At 52.3% G+C, this 22633-nt stretch overlaps 7 protein-coding genes and 1 non-coding gene across 8 annotated transcripts; 5 read left to right on the top strand and 3 right to left on the bottom strand.

Annotated features, from left to right (window-relative positions):
* Positions 1 to 33: 33 nt before the first annotated feature.
* SMAC4_07675 (uncharacterized protein) lies at positions 34 to 2382 on the bottom strand. The gene is made up of 3 exons (XM_003350822.2): positions 1647 to 2382; positions 1402 to 1530; positions 34 to 1274 (listed from the first exon to the last, which is right to left on the bottom strand). The coding sequence occupies exons 1-3, from the start codon at positions 1875 to 1877 to the stop codon at positions 39 to 41; spliced, it is 1596 nt and encodes a 531-aa protein (XP_003350870.2). The 5' UTR covers positions 1878 to 2382; the 3' UTR covers positions 34 to 38.
* A 3382-nt stretch (positions 2383 to 5764) lies between these two features.
* SMAC4_07677 (uncharacterized protein) lies at positions 5765 to 8468 on the top strand (the record flags this gene model as incomplete). Its single annotated transcript, XM_003350823.1, has 2 exons — positions 5765 to 5881; positions 5946 to 8468. 2 exons carry the CDS (start codon positions 5765 to 5767, stop codon positions 8466 to 8468), a joined length of 2640 nt encoding a protein of 879 aa, XP_003350871.1.
* A 1401-nt stretch (positions 8469 to 9869) lies between these two features.
* On the top strand, positions 9870 to 11343 carry SMAC4_07678 (uncharacterized protein; the record flags this gene model as incomplete). Its single annotated transcript, XM_003350824.2, has 1 exon — positions 9870 to 11343. Exon 1 carries the CDS (start codon positions 9961 to 9963, stop codon positions 11341 to 11343), a length of 1383 nt encoding a protein of 460 aa, XP_003350872.1. The 5' UTR covers positions 9870 to 9960.
* A 90-nt stretch (positions 11344 to 11433) lies between these two features.
* Positions 11434 to 12916, bottom strand: SMAC4_07679 (uncharacterized protein). The gene is made up of 2 exons (XM_003350825.2): positions 12014 to 12916; positions 11434 to 11954 (listed from the first exon to the last, which is right to left on the bottom strand). Exons 1-2 carry the CDS (start codon positions 12377 to 12379, stop codon positions 11625 to 11627), a joined length of 696 nt encoding a protein of 231 aa, XP_003350873.1. The 5' UTR covers positions 12380 to 12916; the 3' UTR covers positions 11434 to 11624.
* A 1637-nt stretch (positions 12917 to 14553) lies between these two features.
* SMAC4_07680 (uncharacterized protein) lies at positions 14554 to 16180 on the top strand. The gene is made up of 2 exons (XM_003350826.2): positions 14554 to 14751; positions 14805 to 16180. Exons 1-2 carry the CDS (start codon positions 14643 to 14645, stop codon positions 16082 to 16084), a joined length of 1389 nt encoding a protein of 462 aa, XP_003350874.1. The 5' UTR covers positions 14554 to 14642; the 3' UTR covers positions 16085 to 16180.
* A 1615-nt stretch (positions 16181 to 17795) lies between these two features.
* Positions 17796 to 17894, bottom strand: SMAC4_14161. Its single transcript is given in 2 exon segments — positions 17796 to 17839; positions 17858 to 17894. It is a non-coding gene; the product is annotated as a tRNA-Ser (tRNA).
* A 296-nt stretch (positions 17895 to 18190) lies between these two features.
* SMAC4_07681 (uncharacterized protein) lies at positions 18191 to 20154 on the top strand. The gene is made up of 4 exons (XM_003350827.2): positions 18191 to 18299; positions 18491 to 18870; positions 19274 to 19593; positions 19706 to 20154. Exons 2-4 carry the CDS (start codon positions 18602 to 18604, stop codon positions 19780 to 19782), a joined length of 666 nt encoding a protein of 221 aa, XP_003350875.1. The 5' UTR covers positions 18191 to 18299; positions 18491 to 18601; the 3' UTR covers positions 19783 to 20154.
* A 308-nt stretch (positions 20155 to 20462) lies between these two features.
* On the top strand, positions 20463 to 22420 carry SMAC4_07682 (uncharacterized protein). The gene is made up of 4 exons (XM_003350828.2): positions 20463 to 20863; positions 21472 to 21489; positions 21689 to 21769; positions 21956 to 22420. Exons 1-4 carry the CDS (start codon positions 20651 to 20653, stop codon positions 22049 to 22051), a joined length of 408 nt encoding a protein of 135 aa, XP_003350876.1. The 5' UTR covers positions 20463 to 20650; the 3' UTR covers positions 22052 to 22420.
* Positions 22421 to 22633: the final 213 nt, after the last annotated feature.

Genomic DNA, 22633 nt, shown 5'->3' with positions numbered 1-22633 from the left:
TAAAGACGGCTACCTACACCAACCCAGGACCGACGCCCCTACAACTTCCTAAACATGACATCCTTCGTCGGATCCGGAATCGTCCCCGCCACAATATCCCAATCCTTATACCTCTCCGTCTCGCCCTCCACCAGTCCCATCTCATACGTCATCACCAGATGAGCCAAAATCATCTTGATCTCGTTCGCCGCAAAGAACCTTCCCGGGCAAGCATGTCGTCCATACCCGAACGTCAAAAAGTCCTTGTTGACGCTGACGAACTGGCTCGTAGCCGCTTGCTCCATCTCGCCCTTACCCCTGGCCTCGTTGCGGAGGTTATAGAACCTCAAGGGGTCAAACATATTCGGGTTGGAATACACCTCGGGGTCGCGCGAGACGGCGTAGTTGGGGACTTCGATGATCGAGCCCTTAGGGATGACTTGTCCGTTGGACAGGACGAACGGCTTGAGGACCTTGCGGCTGAAGGATGTCTGGCTGAGAGGGTGGAAACGCATCGTCTCCTTGAGGAACGAATCCGTTTTCTTCATGGCCTGCAAGGCCGAAGTGGTGAACACACCATCATGCTCCTCCAGCACCTCCTGTATCTCCTCGCGCAGCATAGCCTGCAATCCCTTATCCGCCGCCAGACTGTAGACCGCGTGCGTCGTCACCAGCGTGGTGGTATGGATGGCAGCGAAGCTAATAACAAGCTGCAACCTAGCCAATTTCCGCGTAGTGGTCGTGTCTTCTCCCCACTTGCCGTGCTGCTTCCCTTGTCCTTGGTCGGCGGAATCCATCAGCCACTGCAACATGTCGTTATCCATCTCTTCTCCCTTTCTTTGCTTTTCCCTGCGGGCGTCGACCACAGGTCGCAAGAAAGCCATGGCGTCCCTCTCCCATTGTGCTAGCCGGCGCACCTCCTTAAGGCGCCACGCGGCAAAAGGCCGGAGCCACGGGCTCATCTTCTCCACGGCCCGCTGCGCCTCCATCACGCTGACCGTGTAGCCTACGGCGGCCGAGAGGTAGCGCTCGTCTTGGCAGAGCTCGGGGCCGATGAAGACGCGCCCGGAGACTTTGGCGACGATGCGGAGAAGCTTGGAATTGATGTTGACGGGAGCCCAGTCCGAGGAGGAAGAGTCAGAGATCAAGGGGGCGATTTCTTGCGAAAAGGCGATTTGCACCTCTTCGGAGATCTGGGGGTTGAGCCGAGGGAGAGCGGGGGTGAGCGAGGACTTGACCGTGTGAGGGAGTACGGCTTCGTGGGTGGTGAGGAGGGTGTATTTTGTATGCATGGTCTGTGGTATGTGTTTAGCAGTTGTCCGATCAAATGCGAGGAGGAGGAAAGAAGGTGCAGAGGGTTAAGGCAGAAAGGAAGGAAGGAATGAATGGGAAAAATGAAAATGACAGGGGAGGAAAACTCACTTCATCAATAGCAGCATCGAAGCTCACCACGTCATCCGGCAACTTCTGCAGCTCGCCCAAAAAGCTCGGGGAAACGACAATAACGCTGCTCGCGTTGGGAGTGACGATGCGGAAGAGGCCATGTTTGAACTGTGTTTTTGTCACAAATGTTAGCATCCTTTTCTCTCCTCCGCACATCCAACCCTTTTTCTTTCTCTGTTTTCTTTTCATGTTTGTTCCCAGTACGTCCGACAGGTAAGACAAACCTTATTATACCCCTCAACATAAAGATCCTTGGCCTTGGTTAGGTACGCCTGTCTCTTCTTTTCATATCCAGGGTACTCTTCGTCTCCGACGGTCGGGATGTTGGACAGCGGATTCGGCGCGAAGAAGTGGAAGCGCTGGAAGAGGGCGAAGGCGATGATGGCTGCGATGGAGGGCAGAAATAATGGGAGGAGTGCTGACGCCGAGTGCGCCAGTTGGGCTAGGAGGGCCATGATGGCTGCTGCTGGCTGTTGCTGTTGTTGAGCCTGATAGCTCTCGAAGCCTCACTTTAAATTCCTTAGGTAAAGTGAGGACGAGAAATAGTGAGAGCGCGACGGTAAAGAGATGGACTCGCAGTCTTGAACCGTGGACGAGAGCAACCCCGCCTTATATATACCACACACACACCTTACCGCAGTGATAGATTGGGTGATGGACCGGATATATGCTCTGTCTATCAATCGGAAGCAACTCCGGCCGAACGAACCACGGGCTACCCCTGTGTTCCCATCCCCATCCCCAAGTTCTCCTTGGCGGGATGGCGGATCTGGTTCAGCCTGACTAGAAGGTGGGCGAGGTGGGCGAGGTGGGGAGCCGGGATTGGCAATGACGGTCACTTCGACACGACACACCAGAAGCTCCGTCGGCTAGTGTCTCTAGTTGTACCTACAGTAGTCTGGAGTTGCTCGGTTCTGCTCACCACTGGTCCGAATTTTTGATGCACAAAATACCCCGGGATTAAAACGGATGGATACATTCTCGAGTCATTGTACGAGTGGTGGAGGTAGAAGATTGTGAAACATCAAGTCTTGGCCTCAATCGCCGCCTGGGAACACTGGGAACATGCAACATGGCGTATCCATCCGACGACTCGGACTTCATACCTTTCATCAATGCCCTATAGGCGGTTGCCTCATATGAACATCGATGGTTGCATTATTCCGAAGACTCGGACTCTCACAGAGGTAGGCGGTTGGTATGTATCGATATGGCTTCCTCCTTCCATGAATGCCCCTGTACACGAGTGCTGCATATTCCCATCGACGACTATATTACCTCTACCTACAAGGTACCTTAGTTTAGGGAGTATGCACTGCTTTTCCCTTGACTCCGGTTCTGATCTTGGCAGCTTTGTTGCCTCTGGTTTTCTATGGTTCTGGCCAGCTCGCTTCGAACCGCTCGACGTTGTATCACTGATCTATATTGCAACTGCCACCGTGATATTGATCCTAAATGATGCTACTAACCACCGTGTCACTGTGGAACACAAGTTGTAGAACGCTCGCATTTGGTCTCGTGAGAAATTGATTCGCTCCTCGCCCCTTGGCTTTGCCTTTTGTGGCCACCGAAGGATTGCTCTTTTGCTCAGCATGATTCACTTTGACTTGTCATGACACTTTCTCTCTTCTCATCTCGTCATCCAAGGGAAACAGGTGGACAGGTGGACAGATGGACCAGCCATGTACGACCTTCCACAACATAAACAAAACGGCGACATGGACGGCTGGGAACATGGCAGCAAAACTACCATAATCTCCTATGACCAAGCTATCAACCAATGTCTCGTTCTCCTTTCTTTCTCGCATTCAGACCACCCACAAACCTTCCAGGCATGAAATAGAACACAGCAGCCACAAAGCAGCTAGCAGATGCTTCGTTGGTGTATGTATGTATGTCTGGCGGCCGCGCCGCCGCTGTAACCGATGGTGGGCGCATGTACGTGTAATCTCAAGTTCGGCCGCCATTCACCAAAAAAAACCAAAATCTGACATTAAAACACTATCCGCGCCAGAGTCCAAACAGGCCCAGGCCTTGAACGCCAATACGCCATGCCGTGCCGTGCCGCTAAGCCACGGCCGCCAACCCGCTCCTTTTCAAGAATTAAGAAACGCCCCATCCGAATCGACATGCTCTCCATGGCTCAGACAGGAAGTTTAAGACGAGGATCGGCACTTGCATCAAGTCTACTGTAGTGTAGATGATAAGGTATTTGATGCCGGTGAGAAGGTAATAAGCCCCAATGAACATCTAGTGTACGAATGAAATTGTCACATACTCATATCCAGGCTGAGAGTCAGATACCTCACGTACCAGATACTTTTATACAACGGGGGATCTTATTCGTGATCGGGTCCAGACCCCGGAGACAGGACCGTGGGTTTATGTCAAGTCTGTTCATTCGGGTACTGCGACTGTCCGTTCTCCGGTTCCGAACCTCGTGTTATGGAAATGGATGGCGGACGAACTCGGCGGAAACTGTGTTCACGGCAGGTAGGCATCAATCTACATGTCCTAGTCCGAGGAAGGAAGGGATTGGAAGAATGGAAGGTGAATTGGGGAAAATTGACGGAATGATGGGTGGTTGCGTGGCATGCAGTGCCGTGAGGATGTGGAAGGGGGAAGGGGGAAGGGGCACAGTGCATGATGGGTAAATGCATGACCATTGGTTACGACTGAACCTTTGTGATTGGGCTGGGGAAACAGGGCTTCGGCTGTTGTTACATGCGGAATAGAAACACTGATATTTGCATTGAAGTGAATTGTTATCCAGTGAACGCCTGGCTATTGTTGTCATTCTATTCAGGATATGTGACTGTCTTTTATAGCATGAATACCTTATATAATGTTCTCGTCGGGCGCTTGTTGGACAATGGACGTCGAGGAGAAAAGTACCTACTTTCTCGGGTCACAGCTGTGTTATCCCGTATGTTGCCGTATTTTACAACAGGGCCCGACAACAGGAGGAAAGAGTGCCCCTCGCCAACTGCGGCACACAGATGGTTGAATGTCTCGAGGTCAATAAACAGGAATATGAAGGCATCACGGATGGCGGAGGAGCAAAGAAGACCAGCATGAGCTTTTAGGAAAGAACAGCTCTAAAATCGCACCCTACCAGTCGCGAGAGGAGCACGAAGGCATCTGATTTCCTGTCTACGTGCTTTACCTTCGGATTCATTTGAATCTCTTGCTTATGTTGAGTATTCCAACGTTACAACTCGGATTCCTTGATTCCATCTTGGCCCAGGCCACACAAACAATCCGTCCCTACGGGAGGCGGAAGTAGACGTTAAAAACAACAACAACAACAACAACAACAACAACAACAACAACAACAACAACAACAACAACAACAACAACAACAATCCGTCTTGTCAATTTGCCCGGTTGTCACTAATCACTAATCATCGACTTTGGTGTTTCTTGGTTGAGCATTCTTCGGAGGCCCAAGTGGATGTTAACAACATCAACTCCCGGGCAGGTTCTCGCGGGAGAGGTTAGAGGCTCAAGAGGGGACCATGTCATCTGAAACATACATGCCTTATGTAGGTACAAACATAGTGTGAGATACTAGGTAGCCCCAGCCCCTCGTATTCGGATCCCCTCGCTTTTCAGTGGTTCATCTACCGCGACACGAAGCATGCACGTCCCACATTTCCGCCTCCACGCACTTGTGTTCGTCGCTCACCTCCTTTCTCTCCAGGAACAGAAACTTGGCACTCGCCCCATCACCCCAATTCTCCATCTCGCTTTCGCTTTCTCTTTCTCTTCCAGGTTTCTCGACCCGTGCTCACCTCCGGCAACCACTCCTTGGACGCGCCTATCAGGACATCCCGGACAGCCAGACATCACCCAGACCGCAATAGGTTACGACAGAACGGGCGTAACCACAATACGTTCATTACCCACCAGAGGAATCGTTCTGAGAGGTATGCACGGGCAGAACGAACGATACTGATCTGCCGGACGACAGATACGTACGGATTGCAACTACCGGTCGCTTGCTTGCTTTCCGGGCTTGGATAGACGCGGTGCACCTGGCCATCAAGACGGTTAGGTAGGTAGGGAGACGAGGAGAACAGGGAGACACACTTCACAAAAAGTTATTACCATCATTGCTTACATGTTGCATACAGATATTTCGTTGTTACACCGATAATTACCGGTGGGGTTTACCGGTGAGGCCGGTACTTGCACCAGCCCAGGCACGGGCCCGATACACCATTGATACCATTGATACCTCTCGGGTTCCAGACAACCTGCCCGTCGTCATATCCTGTCCGAATACGAATTACACCGTGTTTCACCTACCGCTTTGGGACAGTTCAATATCTACCTACCAATGTCAGCACAACCTCCAGCGGGTCGGGAAGCCCGTCACGGTGGGAAGAAAGGACCGCGTCTGGGATACAAAAAGTCTCGCACCGGGTGTTCAAGATGTAAAGCTCGTCGAGTCAAGGTGTGTATTGTTAACTTTCACCGCTTTACGTGTGCGTGGTAACTAACATTCCATTTCCCCCTAGTGTGATGAGAAGAAACCTTGTTCGGCATGCCAACGTCATGGAATCCTTTGTAGCTTGGTGACGGCCGAAGCAGCGGGACCTAGCGGCTTCCTTTCGGGAACCGGCACTACTCCAGCCACTGGCAGCTCCGGCCCCGGCCCCGGCGCTGTTTCAGTTACTAGCAGCGCCGGCACCTTTAGCTCTGTTGCCCCATTTACCACCGGCCCCAATTCTGGCCCTATACCCGGGCCCCCTTTGACTTGCCGCCCAAGAACCGGCAACGCCAGCAATCCTTTCGGCCCATCCGGCACCGCTCTCGCCTCCGGTTCCGGGTCTGGCTCCGGGTCTGGCCCCTTTGTTCCACAAACCAGCAGTGCTGGTAACATCCCTTTGACCCCAGCCTCCAGCGATCACTCACGGTCTCCAGCTGGATTTCATCAGGCTTTCGGATCCGGGATACATGTGAGCAATCGAGACAGCCGCCACCCTTCCGCTCCAGTACCCCATGACGAGATAAACTTCAACACCCTCCCTACACCGCGTCACACCCCCATGGCTATCCAATCCCTCACCCACCCGACATATCCACCTCCTCCATATCTCGAGGTCTCCGGCCCCTCACCAGCCCGTTTATACTCAGCCCCAAGCCCTGCATGGCAATTGCCCCTTCCCAATAACTTCTCACAGCCCAGTTCCCATCCCTTGGTCGGTGCTGCTCATCCCCCAACCCCTCAATCTCGCTCCCGCCATCCCTCCCCCTTGCGGCAGAGTCCCATGCCAACTGAGGCATTCAGTACTCCCACCACCGATCCCTTCCCATACCTTACGTCATTCATTCCCTCCGCTCTCGCAAACCCGGGATCCTCCTCCGACTCAGATCTCACCTTGCAGGGCTTTGTGTCCCAGGACTTCGAACTCTTTACCCACTACACCACCACCACTTACACAACTTTAACCCGAGGAGTACATGAACGCATCTGGAAGATTGAGGTGCCCAAGCTGGCTTATTCACATGCATTTCTGATGCACAACCTCCTGTCCACTGCTGCTTACCACCTAGCGTATACGGAACTGGATGAAGAAAAAAGAAAGAAACGAGTTAACGATGGCCGCAACCATTTCAGCTTGGCGTTATCAGGAATGGGGGAAGTCCTGCGCAAGGACGGCGTCACGCCAGAGAACTGCCATGTCGTTTTTCCTGCCAGTACGCTGTTGTTCATTGGGGCCATGTGCAGCAACGGGCCGTTTTTTAACCCGACTAATGACAGGGAACAAGGGAAAACAACAAAAGCCCCTATGATCGATGAATTTCTGAACATCTTTCGCACCGTCAAGGGGATCGGTACTATCGTTAGTACCCAGCAAGATCATCTCCAGAAGGGCCCTATGGGCGGGCTGTTCAACCGCGATTCCTGCGGTGATGTTTTTCCTAGCATGGAAAGACTGCTGGCGCAGCTCGAGGGGTTTTACCGCCGCGTTGCGAGCATTCCATACAGAAGTCCTGGGCTCTTTTCTCCGCCATACCAATACGATCCTGAGAATCAGTCAATGTCGAGCAACGACAAGGAAAACAGCAAAATTATCCTAAAAGAGATCAAAGCCATGGAGGCTGCTATTAGAATAGCGATGGGGAATTCCAGAACACCTGAGCAGGAAGTTGTTGCGGTTTGGCCCATCAACGCGTCCGGTGAGTTTGCCGAGATGTTGGAAGATCGTGGTGAACCTCCTCGACCACGACCTGAGCCCCCGTCATCCAGTTCCGCCTTCGACTTTTCCGTCTCGCCACCGCCATGGTACCGAAACCCGATCGCCTTGGCTTTGTTGGGATATTATTGCTGCCTTTTGAAGGAGTCGGAGCGCAAGTGCTGGTTCACTACGGACTGGGCGGAGGCAGTGATCAAGGAGGTGGTAGCCGAGTTGGAGGAGATGGCAGGGGTGGCTCCTACCAGTCTCTTTGCTAGGGGCGGGAGCAGGAGCACAACACAAGCGTCGGACATGGAAATTCAAAGAGGGCAGCACGACCAGGGTTTTTCCAGGACTGATAGGCCACTACCTGTATGGAGGGAGTGGGTAAGGAGAGAATGGCTGGGGGATGCGTTGTGGGCCAAGGAGTGGGTTATGGCAGAGGATGAGGAGGAATTGCCCCGGCAAACAACAAGATTCCCAAATATCCATGTGACGGACCTTCCTGTGATGGATACTCGGGGTCAACAACAGGATTCGCCTATGGCAGGAACTCAAGACGAGCAGCCGCGTACACCCCACAGACCCGGGTCAACCATATTATGGGATGACGTTACGAAAACGGGAACTCAGGGCCAACAATCGGACGCGTCCGAAGCGCAGAGGCAGTCATTCACGAGGATGTCGCAAGAGACCGAGCACGTTAATCATACCGCCGCTGCTAATCCTTCTGCTTCTTCTCCTGTGAGAGAGATGAAAGAAGCAGCAAGAAACCCTTCGGATACAATGGCTGTGGATCCGCCCTTTGACATGGAAGTTCAGGATCAAACCCATGGAAGGGCAAGATCAAAAATTACCTAAAGCACAGGCAGTCACGGGGACTTCGTAGGAGAACACCGTTAATACCACTGCTCGGGCTCTCTCTCTCCTATGGAAGAAGTGGGAGGAAGCCCTCCATTGGCTTTCCAGTTCCCGAACATGGAAGGCGTAGATGAAACGGGCCTGCCTAAGGCGCTGTGCCCACAACAGTAATCCAAAGGGCCGAGATCAATAGGTACTACCTTCTAGCTTTACTGACCAAAAAGCGGAACCGATACGAAAATGAAAGTAGAAGGCACTGGGATGAAACAGCCTTTTTTGGACATTTGATGTCTTTTGGAGTGATCTCGACGAGAATCCGGGAAATGAATCGCAATGATGGAAGAGAATGGAAGGTACCAGGAGCAGAAAAGGGAAATGGCAACACATCAAAGCGGCATAAAGAAGCGTTCCATTTGTTTGGATTACAACGGAATTCATGGCATTAGAAGAGCATAGCACAAGCGTTTAAGAGCATCACGATAATGGAAGACAAAATGTACCGGTTTCATGTTGCTTGATTCACTTATGGTATCTACCTGGTTGAAGTTCTGTGCCGAATGGCAGCAATATAATGAAAGCAGAGCGTCAAGAATATTTACCTTGGGTTTCAACCTTGATTGCACATCTTAACTTTCCATGCCATCTCTTCGTACGGCATCTAGAAGTCGCAGCCGCCTCCGGTGGCCCCCGTCCCGGGAAGGGACCTCGCTTCGCTCGAACGATTCACAGTTCCAACTTCCAACGCATCTCAGCACCGAAGATCTGATGACAGGACCGGCACCGTTTCAACCGGTGAAGGGATCTAGCTTCGCTCGAGAAATAACAACGAACGGCCAGAAGAAAGTTTGGACGACCAGTGTAACAGGCATACAGGTACAAAAGGAAACTGTACCCGAAATTGGAATCAAATTCTCGCGTTATCTCGAGCTCGAAAAAGTCAACACCATGACCACCACCAAACTGATCCATCTTATCCCACCCACCTGCATCAAAGGTATCAGTGATCATCATTCCCCAGACTTTGCCTCAAATTTTATGGTAGACCTGATTCCAGACATAGAAGATCTGATACCGTTCCGTTAGTTCATCATTTGATGATTGGCGATAAGCGCGGCACAGAGTGCGGGGAGATGGGATCACAGGCGTCGGGTTCCCAAAAAGGAAACAAAGTCCCGAAGTTGGCGCGATAAGCTGATAAGGAGACTCATTTGTCTTACTAGAGTGATCCCAACCAACTTCGAATGCAAGTGATGCAAGAGATGCTATTCTGTTTCCGTGTTGGTCGTACAAGATTCCAGGTTGCTGATAAGATAGGTAGTGTATCATGTGAATTCTGGACTCTGGAGGTGTGATATATAAGACTTGTGTCCCCATCTTCCCGTTCTGTTACGAGCCCCAGACTGGGTATAAGCCGTGATATCACAGGTTTTTGAGCACCAAAACCACCACGAATCACCCATCATCAACATCAAGATCGACAACAAACCACATCATGGACTCACCACTCACCAACCGCACCACCGCCCCTTTAGGGTCATCCGCGTCCGGGGCCGTCGACACATCCACAAAACTCGACCAACTCCTCGACACCCTCCACGCCTACCGTCCAACTTTCAAACTCACGCCTCAACAAAACCTCCTTTTCATCGCCTTCCTTTTCCCTTCCATTTTGTTATATCTCATCAACAACCGCTACCAAAAGTCGAAACAAAAACAGCCTTCCCTTCCTTCCAAACCCACCACCGCCACATCAACGGCCTCAGAAAAGCAATCCCTGAGAGACCGCGCCCCAGGCACCTGGCGCCCCTCCTCCTACCTCTTCCCCAAACCCCCTTCCTACCCCTCCTGGTCTTTCGAAAACACAAAACCCCTTCCCTACCGCCCCTTCCGCTACGGCCCCATCTACCACACCACCATGGGCCTGCGCACGATCAAGCCAGAAGATTGGATAGAGCTCGATAACCAATACGCCAAGTACCACGGCACCAAAGCTTTTCGAATCGCCGAGCGGAGAGATAAGTGTATTATGGTTGCGCCTGAAGCTGCTGCCGCTTCGGTAGAACTTTTGCAAGAGCTGGTTGCTTATTTGCCGGAGAGATACCCGACTTTGTTTAAGAGAACAGAGCGGGGGATTGAGAATTTGTGGTCTGGGGAGTCATTCGACGTCTCCTCTCTGACCGGCACGGGCCCAGAAGAAGAAGCAGTAGAACAAGGCTGCAAAGCAATGGAAATCGCCGCCCGGCTCATCCAAGACGACCTAATCCTGATGATCGAACGCGCAGACAACCAATATTATCTCCTAGCCGGCGCAGCTTTGTTACCAGGTTTCTGGCGGCTGACGCAGAAATTCGGCATGTCGTTGGCGGAACTGCACACGAGCGGAGACGTGCCGCAGTACAAGGAAAAACTGCATAAGGGGATGTATAACCTTTTCCGCAGACTCAAGCCAGAGCAGATGGTGGGACGAAACAATTACTTTATTCAGGTGGACGATTCGCTGGCTTGGTCGTGGAGTATTGGACCTGAAGATGGGGATGGGGAGATTAGTTGGAGTATGGCGGAGAAGAATAAGGCTGTTGAACACCATTATTTTAGGAGCGAGAGGCAGACGTTGAGGAGACTGCCTAAGACGGGGGCCGTGTGTTTCACGATTAGGACGTACTTTGAGCCCATCAAGGCAATTTCTGAGGAGGAGTATGCGCCTGGAAGATTGGCGAGCGCCATCAGGAGTTGGGGGAATCATGTGGCCAAGTATAAGGGCATGGAGAGGTACGGGGAGGTGTTGTTGGAGTTTTTGGATAAGAAGCATCAGGAGCAGGTGGACCGGGGTCTGGATTTGAGTAGGGAGGATGAGTGTAGGGCGTATCCGTTTTAGGTGGTTGTTGATGTTTGGTATGTCTATCTTCCACTGTGATCGTTCGAGCGAAGCGAGGTCCCTCCCCGAATGGGGCCTCCGGAGGCAATGCGACTCTGGATGGCAAATACTGTCAGCTAAACTTCATTTCATCAATCTTCTTTTGTTCACTGCTCACAGGGAGGGAAAAGAGCCATTGTTTATTATGATTATTTGATTCGTTGCATCATTATCATTATCTACACAAGTGTGATCCACACAACTTGCTGATTATCCTCTCATTATGCATCCCATGAGACAGTTTAAGCCTTCATGTCCTCCTTGGGGAACTTCTTGAACATATCCATCAACTTGTCCAACGGGGTGGTCAGGAGACCAGCGGCGGTCTCATAAGGAGGCTTGTCAGGAGCGCTGGGGTGGCTCTGGGTGGGAACAAAGTGCTTGGTGGTGTTGAAGCTAGTGGCGAGCTGGCCCGAGTAGTCGGCGTCGATGTGCTGCTCAAGAGCGGGCAAGTCGTCGTTCTCCTCCTCCTTGATGTGCTGCGAGAGATTGCTCCAAAGCTTGTCGAGGGTAGGGCGGAACTCGGCATTCTCGGGAGTCATCTTCTGGAACTCGTAGAGGAGGTTCTTGACCTGTTGTCGGGAGAGGTTAGCCCGTGTATGGGAAATGTGAGGTATACTGGGGAACATACGGTCTGATGCTCCTGACGGTCCTTGTCGGCCATCCGCTTGCCGTTGGGAACAAACTTCTCAAAGGCGGGGTAGACGACAATCTCCTCGGCGATGGAGTGGCGGGCAAGCTCCCAGATGAACTGGTTCTGCCAGCGAGTCTGAGTGTCGGTGTCCTTGGCAGCAATGATGTTCTTGTACTGCTGCTCGAGCTCGGCATGGTCGTGCTTGATGCGGTCAGAGACCTTGACGCCCGAGGAGGAGCTCATGATGGTGCGGATGTCGACCGACTGGAAGAAGCGCGGGGTCGCGAGGGCTGGGCGGACAGTGTTGTTGGCGATGCTTCGGGGGGCCTGTCTGAGGCCGGTGTGGGCTGCCAAGCGATACATGAAGGTGGTTTGTTGTGATGGTGGTGTGGTTTATGGAGAGAGGCGGGCGGGTGGTGTGAGTGAGAGTTGGAGTTGGTGGTGTACGGACATTGTTTTGAAAGTTTGGGGATTGGCGATGACGGGTTCAGTTGGGTTTATATTCCCTTTTTCGGCACCAGACAAGTCGAGATGAAGTTTAGGCTGCCGGCCAGTACATGCCCTGCCCCGACCAGGCTGCAGTCTACAAGTGGAAGGCCCCCCTCATGATCATGACAGCTCAATGATGCATCTCTCGGCCCAAGCTGTCTCGCTAGCCTCGCTAGCCTCTCAAAAGGGCAGTTACAATCGTCATTGATATGTAAACCGTTTACAGTGATTGGCCGGGGAGCTTTCTGTACGACTGCCGTCCAGCACCTCCTCCCGTGTTGGGGGAAGGAGCGCCATGTTCTCTTGCCAATTGTCCAGGAACCGTGACAGGCTATTGGAATTTGGAAACTTGTAGACACTAGTGGGAAGCGGACCCGTCCAGTGGATACAGTCAATTAAACCATTGTCCGCGGGTTGAATTGGAGCAATCCGGAGGTTGAGCTCCTGTCAAACGCACGAGTTATGGGTGAGTGTCTTTTGATGTTCAAGTTGTTGGGGGTGTTGTTTTCTCCAAATATCAAACACGTCATCGTCGTCCCCCCATGTCTTGGCATTAAGGCTGTTTCCCCTGATTGATCTGATTGACCGTTCCTGGGGAAGTTGCTGATCCGGTCTGGATTTAACAGGAATAACAGCCATTTAGGAGAAGAGAAAATGTAAGCAAACAGAGTCAATGAGTCGTACACTGTCGTTGAAAGATGATTGTCATGGCAGTTGGGTGTTTCTCGTAGACAAGGGTGTGGTTGACCCCCACACAAATACCTAACCCTAACCCGTGTCATAGAATCACGATTGGAGGTGCCGTGTCTGGACAACGCATCCAACATGACGGGTATAAACTGTTCAAAGATTCCACTTCTGTTTTCTAATCCTCTCTTTTTATTTTTTTATGTTTTCTTCATCTGTAGTCCATGATCTCTCAATTGCTCCCTCTTTCTAGACTTGGTTGCCGTTCTTCAATTGTTCAGTTGGGGAAATGCACCTTGATGGTCAGAAATGGTCTGTGCGTTTCAGTGCTTCAGTTCCTGAACAGTACTCGACTCACCAACTTTATTAACAACAACAAGAAAATATGTAGTATGGTCAATTGTCTTGGATGTATTTGCATCTGAAGACTGGGTTCCAGACTGACTGAAGAGCACCCCCCTCATATGCTGTCGCACCTGAGAGCACCATGCCCATGCATACTCTGGCACATGCATTTAGTATTTCCAAGCACAGACCAGCCATGGTTATCGACCCCTGCCTGCCGTCCCCTGTCATCTCGGTGTTTGCTCCGCTGTATTTCTCCCAAGTCCGTCGCATCTTTCTCCAACGTCAACACATCATTGGATCTTGTTCCACCTCCACTCTTTTAACCACAAGCATACTCAACGTCGACAAGAATTCCATAGCGACCACTGGTAGCACCACAATGGCACCAAATATACCAATTCGTCTTCGTTCATCCTATTACTCTGTCTTCCTCGACCACATCCCGTCGCCAGTGCCACCATGCTGTCCCTCCATTGTCCCCCCGGAGCTAGTTTGAAATTTGCAGCCAGCAGACGCCCGCCAGACAGCGGCCACTTTTCAGCTCTCAACTCTGCGTCTCCAAGCTCCACGATTCTCTTCAGCTTTGCCTTTTCAGGATAGCTTTGGCCATGCACCGTGGTCGACCGCCTCCAGAGCCCCAACCATTCCGATTGTGAGATGCACCCACACAAACTTCCTATTGGTCGCCATGTCGTCGATCACCCGCCTTTTGCTATGTAGGGGACCCTAACCAGCAATCGACTGGAGCTACGAGATGCATGTTTCAACACATCACACCTGCGGCCCTCGAGATCCTGCGCTACACGACATTGGAACCCTCCGAGTTATCATCATTCCGAGGACTACGATTGGTTTACCCCGACGTACAATGTCTCAGAGTTTGCGCAATGGCGGGTCGAAAAGAGGGACGAGAGGCAGGAAAAGCTCAAGTGGCTTGGGGAAAAGTTGTGTCACTGGAATGATGGCGACGTTCAGGTGGAAGGGGTGGATTGACGTGGTCAAGAGGGAAGAGGTATAATGGCGAAGTCTGCACCTCTTGAGCTGCTGTTCTAGTTCTCTTCTCTTCAGCTTTGTCTGGCCCTCAGAAACCACAATCATCAAAATGTCGACCCCAATTCCACGACCACCAGGAATCCCAGTGCTGGGAAACCTCTTCGACATCACACCTGCCAACACGTGGTGGTCCCTCAAGACACTGGCAGAGAAATATGGTAATACCCACAGCCCGGAAGACGTCGACAGTTACACCCGCTAACACCTTCAGGCGAAATCTTCCAGGTCAAGATCCTCGGCAAGACCATCGTCTTCGTCGCCAGCGCCGCCCTCGCCGAAGAACTGTGCGATGAACAACGTTTCCAGAAATACGTAGGCGGTCCAATCGTCGAGATCCGCGCCACAGTCCACGATTCCCTCTTCACAGCCTTCCACCACGAACAAAGCTGGGGAATCCATCACCGAATCATCGCCCCCCTCCTCACCCCTCAGGTCGTCTCAACCTACACCGACGACATTAACCTCTGCGCAACCGAGGTCATCCAAAAATGGGCATCCCTCGGTAACAACAACAACGTTCTCGAGCCTCTCGTCGACCTCAACCTCCTCAACCTTGAAGCCACAAGTCTCACCCTCTTCAGCCGAAAACTGGATTGCATCCAAGCAGGCGGCCACCCTGTCATCCAGGCCATGGAAGACGCCGTCTCGGAAGCCATCATGCGTCCAACCCGCCCCGGCCTGGTCAACTGGCTCCTCTACTCCTCCAAATTCAAAAAGGCCACCAATACTCTACGCACCTGGGCCGCCGACACCGTCAAGTACCGCCAAGAGAACCCCACAGACAAGCAGGATATGCTCTGGGCCTTCATGAACGCCAAAGACCCCGAAACCGGCAAGGGTCTTTCGGAATCCGAAGTCCTCGACGAAATCGTCACCATGCCCATCGGCTCCGCCACCGCTCCCTGCGCCATAACCGCCACCATCTACTACCTTCTGCAAAACCCCGAGGTCGTGACCAAAGCCCGCGAAGAACTCGACCGCGTCATTGGCACCGGTCCTCTCAAGGACGAACACCTGTCTGAACTCAAGTACATCGAAGGCATAACCCGCGAAACCCTCCGTCTTTCGTGCGCCGCCCCAGGCTTCAACATCGAGCCCGTCCCTCGCCAGAATAAAGCCGACAAGTCACCCATCCTTCTGCAAGGAGGTAAATACCAAGTCGCGCACGACCAGAAGCTCATCATCGTACTGGCGGGAGTTAACCGCGACCCAGCGGTGTTTGAAGACCCCCTGGCGTTCAAGCCGGAAAGGATGATGGGCGAGGAGTTTGAGAACTTGCCCAAGGGTGTGAAGAAGTGGTTTGGTAATGGCAAGAGGGAGTGTATCGGTAAAGAGTGGGCCAAGAATTTCTTGAAGATCGTCACGGCGAGATTGATTCATGAGGTCGATTTTGAGGTGGCGGATGAGGGCTATGAGTTTGTGCAGGATGGATGGTTCCAGATTAGGCCGGTTGGGTTTAGGGTGAGGGTTAAGCCTAGGGTGAGGGCTTGAAGGCTTGGGAGATTAAGAAGGGGTCATCGAGGTTGGACAATGATGGATTTGCTTGTTAGTCGAAACTGAAATTGGAATACCATTGGCGTTTGTTTTGGAACATCCTCACATCCTTGTTCCTTTCGGTTCCTTCTGATGTCGTCATCAACTCTTCTTTACCAACAACCAAAACGATACCTAGCTTACCTAGCTAGGTAGGTAATGTCCGTTCATCTATTATCCCTTCGCGGTAAAGGATATACCGGATTAACCAAAAGAAGGGGGAAAAAGGTTTTAAAAAAAGTTGTCGAACCGCGCGAGCAAGAATCAAACGAACCGCTTCTGGCACTCAAGCAGAGGGAGGGAGACCTATAGCCGAAGCAGAACAGAAGTGGCGCGCTTCGACCTCTGACGTACGTCTGGACTGCACCACCGTCCCCACGGTGGTCTGGTGACTGTAGCTCCCTAACCCAGACCTTCCTTTAAGTAGCTGCCTGGAGACCTACCGTGACAAACTGCAGACCCAACTCAATAGTACCGAGAGGGAGAAATACACGTCCCTTTGGGCCTCAGTCCATGGGCATCGCTCCAGACATGATCTGAATCTCCAACAATCCGTCTAACAACAGGCCGATCCCAAGAAACTCGAGCCCCTCAAGGCCGCGTGCTTCGAAGCCGTGGCTTCCCACTGCACAACTGTCTGGTCGAGGAGTGGCAAAAAGCCTGGTGCGCACAACGCTTAGCAATTCTTTATGGCGAATTGAAGGAGTAACGCGCTATGGGATGGAAAGTTGGAGGAGGATTTGATTCGGTACCTACCACAGAGAGCACAGATCTTGGAGATAGATGGTCAAAGAGGGAGGAGAGATTGATTCGATGCACTGGGAATGACGATGGAGTTGGACATGGAGTTGGAGAAGCTGGTGATGAAGGTGGACCATTGGGATTGATGCTTGAAAGGCGTGAGGGCCTATTACTCGGAGCTGGGGAGAGAGATGCTTCTAAACATGACGAGTAAGGTGCCCGGGCGGGAATGAGGAAAGTGGAAATGAAGGATGGTCCACGGGGGAAGAGAGAGGTTCCAGGTGTTTATAGTGGTAAGGCATTCTTGGTGTGCAAGGAATGGAAGTTGCACATCAATGTGGAAAATGGAAATATGGAAAAGCAATGGAACCGGGAGTAAGTTGAGCGTTGAGGACTGGAGAGCAAACCTGGAACAAAACCATGAGGTACCTAGAATGGTCAGAGCTAGCATGGTACCTCATGATTGATGAGTAATGACTTGAGGAATGGAGCTGAAAGTTCCTTGACTGTCTCGTGCTGGTTACGCCCTTTTACGATGACCGTGATACCCGAATTGACAGAACGAATTTTGAACCAAAGCGAGCCGTATTGCAAACAGGAGGTCAGAGGTAAACACTCGGCCTACAACAAAATACCAAGGGTCAACACAACCATCGCTACATTCTTTGGTTATTTCCCGAATAGAACATAAGCACAGATGAACGAACGAAGGAATAACTAGCCAGAGGTACCCATCATGTATAGGCAGATATCTGCTTTCTGATGACGAAGAAAGGATGGCAGCTGGTCAGTCGAAGCTTGAGAGAACATGAAATGATGGCACAAGTATTCACAAGTAGAAGCACACCGCAAAAAAGGAAGCCCATCATGGAGCTCCTGGAGCTTTTCGTAGAAATTAAAGGTGAGAATGCAAAAAAGAATTGTTCAACGACAACTGCAGGGTTTGAACCTACGCGGGCGAACCCAACAGATAGCTGAATAATGAGGTTATTCAAGTCTGTCGCCTTAACCACTCGGCCAAGTTGTCATGTGGATGTTGTTGGAAGTTACGCAAGAAAAGGAAGCTCATATGGGGGAAGGAAGCTGCCAGCTCACATTGCAGCTCAGGGGAAAGAGGGGTTGGATCTGGAGCTTGGAAGTGGGGTCTTTTGGGGAGCTCTGGTGGGGCCGACCGGAGATAAGATAAAGTCGAGGAGTGTAAAGTATCACGTGCTGGATCATGCCTTCGCGACACAGCTCACCAGCCGCAGCCAATCCCAGCTTAGCCTTTCCAAATCCACAGCTGTGGCTCTTGAGTGGCTCCAAGGCTCCGTCTGGAGGTGGACGGCGTACTCCAAGCACACGGCAGGGATCCATCGACGACCGAACCGACGTTAAGTTATCGCAGCAGCCTGCCAGCCCGGGGATTGTGCTGAACGTCGCCTCCATCCAGGTTCGTGCGCTTGTCTCCGCTTCCCTTGAACTGCCTTCGATCCACTCTAGTCTATGATACCGTTGTCCCGATTTGGTTCTGGTCGTTACCGTCGAAAGCTCGAAACCGAACCGGACGCTGGCTGGTCACAATAGTTTGAAGTCGCAGGCGCAAAGCAAAGCAGTGTAATTAACTTTGCCATCGCCACCTAGGATCGCGACGACAACCGTTCCTACAACATCACCCGGCGCATCTCATACCACCACCTACTTTAATCACCACCACAACCACCCGCCGTCTTCATCGACGTCACAACCGCCACCATGCTCACCACCACTGCCTCCTCGGCCGCTGCCGTCGTCGCGCGCCAACTTACCACCCGCCGAGCCATCATCGCCCCCTCCTTCGTCTCCCAAGCCATCCGTACCTACGCAACTCCCGCCGGTCCTCCGCCCAAGGGCTTCCGTATCCCGACCCCCAAGACCTGGGACCAAGAGGAGGAACACGCGCTGGACAAGAATGGACGGTATTTCCTTTTGACGGAGATGTTTAGGGGCATGTATGTGGCGATGGAGCAGTTTTTCAGGCCGCCGTAAGTACCTGCTGTCTTTCTTTTGGTTGTTGCTGTTTTCTCTGGGTGAGAAGGGGAAGAGGAAGAAGAAAAAAAAAGAAAAAGGGACAGGGTGGCGAGAGAGCGAAGGTGATGGTTATGGTTATGGTTATGGTTCACGTTCAGGGTCAGGTTCTGGCGCGGTCGCTGGTGGAAGGGTGGAAGCCGATGGGATGGTCAAAGGGATCCACGCCATGACAAGTATCATGACTCGCGCACTGGAGTATGGAGATTGCGGCTCTGCGGCTCTGCGGCTCGGCTGGTAGCTGGTAGCTAAGCGCGCTCATACTGTGTTGGATGCCCATCACCACGACCTACGATCAACAGCCTGCAGCAGCCCCAACCCATCGTCATCAACTACTAACACACCCTATCCCCCATCCAGGTACACAATCTACTACCCCTTCGAAAAGGGTCCCATCTCCCCTCGCTTCCGCGGCGAGCACGCCCTCCGCCGCTACCCCTCGGGCGAAGAGCGCTGCATCGCCTGCAAGCTCTGCGAGGCCGTCTGCCCTGCCCAGGCCATCACCATCGAGGCCGAGGAGCGTGCTGATGGAAGCAGAAGGACTACCCGCTACGATATCGACATGACCAAGTGCATCTACTGCGGGTTCTGCCAGGAGAGCTGTCCCGTTGATGCGATTGTGGAGAGTCCCAATGCTGAGTACGCGACGGAGACGAGGGAGGAATTGTTGTATAACAAGGGTGAGTTTTTATGTCCGGATGGTGATTTGAGATCCTCGTGAGGGGGTGTTACGGGGACAAGAGTGAGTGATGTACGTGGAGAGCAGATTGCTGACGAATGTGACATGAACAGAGAAGCTTTTGTCCAACGGCGACAAGTGGGAGCCCGAGTTGGCTGCTGCCATCAGGGCTGATGCTCCTTACAGATAAAGGGGTTTCAGTTTGATCACCGGATAACAGGACGGACAATGGAGGAGGGATGATTCTTTTTCGTTGTTTCTATGCTAGAGCTTCGGGACCAGCAGTTTCGGACGGGTTGCGGTATCAACAGGACGCACCATGTGTTATAGAAGGCAGGCAAAACAAGGCTGTAGATACCTTTGCGGTTAAACTCAAAAGCGCCTTTCATCATTCTATCTTCGTCCATCAAAAGGGGTGTCAGGTTGTTAGATTTCCTTCAAATTGAGGGAAACATTAAGAGTGGTGCTGCAAGGCTGAATGTACAAATACCATCTGTAAGATACAAGCTGCATCGTCATGAACTCCACCGCATCGTATCCATCATTAACCAGGATTACCCGCCTAACAGTCGAGTGGAGTGGTTCTGCCCGTGGGGTGTTAGTGGAGTATCTGCCTGACACATTTCTCCGCAGTGGAATTCGATGTTCCGCAGTGGTACGAAAAGTTACACCCAGACAGAGGGAGCACGTGACCTCGGAAGCTTCCATGGCTTGCTTGCGGGGAGCATCGAGGTACAGAGGTACATGACTGGAGCTCTGGCTGCCCGTTTAGCTTGGCCCGCTCGCTGCCCGCACACCCGCTTCCCGCGCCCGGCGGTGGTGCTGTGGTACACAGGCGAGAAATTTATCATCATCATCGCTGATTCCAGCCAACCACCTGCCCAGAAATCCACTCCTCCAAGAGAACCCGCAACAATCCTCGTCCGAGAACCACCGAGTTACAGTAGCGTCACTCATTTTCGGCCACCATCACCACCCAACCCTCCAACATCTCGACACTGCGCAATTGACGGTCATTCTCTTCGCGACAATACCCACCCAAATAAACAAAAACCAAAATGTTCCGCACCGCCGCCCTCACTGCCGCCCGCGTGGCCCGTCCCGCCGTCGCCTCCGCCGTCCGCGCTGGCGTCGCTCGTCCCACTGCCTTTGTCGCCGCCGTCCCCAAGGTCGCTGCCTTCCAGGCCATCAGGTTTTACAGCGCTGGTGGGCACCTCAAGAAGGATGAGGTCTTTAGCAGGATTGCGCAGGTGTTGAGTGGATTTGACAAGGTGCGTTCATATTCCTGGAGATAAACACAGACGTTGCATCACGGACACACACGGAGCTAGAGGTTTGGAGGAGAGAAAAGGAGAAGAGGATGGAGAGCAAGAGAAGGAAATAGGGAGCCGGGAATAAAGGAAATGGAAGGGGAGGAGAGGGCAGAGCAAGCGGCGAGCACGAGCATAGCGCCAGAAAGAGGATGCAAATGCCGAGGAAGAGGAGGAGAAGGGAATGGATGAGGACAACACGAAGAAGACACGACCGCTCATACCAAGATGGACGAAGGAGAAGAACGAAGCGAGAGCTGTCCACACATACAGAGCCCTGCGCGTTGTACCCGCTGCGCCATCGCCGGTGCTATCGGGAGCTTGGGAGCTCTTCGGATGGGCTGGGTACCTCGGTGCTCAAGCTTGGGATCACGGCCCTGGATGCTTGCTTCTCTGCTCTCTTCTGCTCTCTCCTTGGATGTCTTACTCTGCCTCTGCTCCCCCGTCCGCTTTCTCCTTCCTCCAAACTCTTCCGCTTCCCTGGCTTGCTCCCCCTGAAGCTCTCGCGTTCTTGTCTCGCCATCATGAGTCGCTGTGATGAATCCCAAGCTAACATCTCTTGTCTCTAGGTCAACGACCCCAAGAACGTAAGTGCACCTTTTCACCACCCACAACCGAGCCGTACATGCGGCAACAATGCTTCCCCGCGCGTTCTAGGGCGATGCTCTGCCTCGAGCTGGTCTTCGCAACCTAGTCTGGATGAAGGGTGACCATGACGCCAATGGCAGGAAACGAGAGGAAAGCTCTTTTGTAGCGCAAGATGAGACTGACAAATGGTACCCATAGATCACCGAGACCGCCCACTTCGCCAACGACCTCGGTCTTGACAGCTTGGACACCGTCGAGGTTGTTATGGCTATTGAGGAGGTATGTTATGATACCTTCCCTACTTTCCCTACTTGCGCTCGCTCTATGTCATTTCCTTCCCTGAGCGTGCTCTGCTTGCCTCTCAACACATTCCCTTTCAACCCGGGACACGTGGACACATACGGTCATAACATAGCAGATGGACTGGACATGAAACACGATGCTAACAAGCCTCCCCCGAAACAGGAGTTCTCCATCGAGATCCCCGACAAGGATGCCGACCAGATCCACTCCGTCGACAAGGCCGTCGAGTACATCCTCAGCCAGCCCGATGCCAACTAAATGTCCGATCATGAAATCTTGAGCGTCTAGACTTTTCTCCGCAATATAAACCCCACATACTTTACTTCCTCCTCCTACCTCTATCTACTCCATCTATCTTTCCCCCCAGACTCCAGACCTGACCGAGTCGACGATGAACCGATAAATGATCGATTTGAGTCTGGAAAACAATCCGTGTACCATATCCTTACCAATGTTAGAACCAGCCACCTAAATGAAGAGATGAGATGACGGATGAAACGGGACGTAATAGGTGTCAGATTTGTGTTGTGAAGTGAAAGGGATTGGGGAATGACCGGGTCGAGGATCAGTTATGTCGTGGGTGGGTTGAGACGCCTGAGCTGCGAAATGAGCTACGCTGTTGATACGAGTGGTGTTGATAAATAGAGCGTCTCTTTTTGGCGATGTCAGAGAGTAAGTCCGTACATACGCTTACTTTTCTTCCAAGTTCAGCGGATGGCGTGAGAGCTGAGACGAATTGAGCCTCAATTGAAAAATCGAAAACAAAAAGAAAAGGGTAAGAAAACAAGGAAGAAAAAGAAGAAAGAAAACCAAGACCTCTACGGCAGCCAAGGCTACGCC

This window comes from Sordaria macrospora, chromosome 7 (genome assembly GCF_033870435.1).
Source record: "Sordaria macrospora chromosome 7, complete sequence".
NCBI classification, from domain to species: Eukaryota; Fungi; Ascomycota; class Sordariomycetes; order Sordariales; family Sordariaceae; genus Sordaria; species Sordaria macrospora.
The sequence above is the reverse complement of the archived record's forward strand: the minus strand, read 5'-3'. Positions and strand labels throughout refer to the sequence as shown.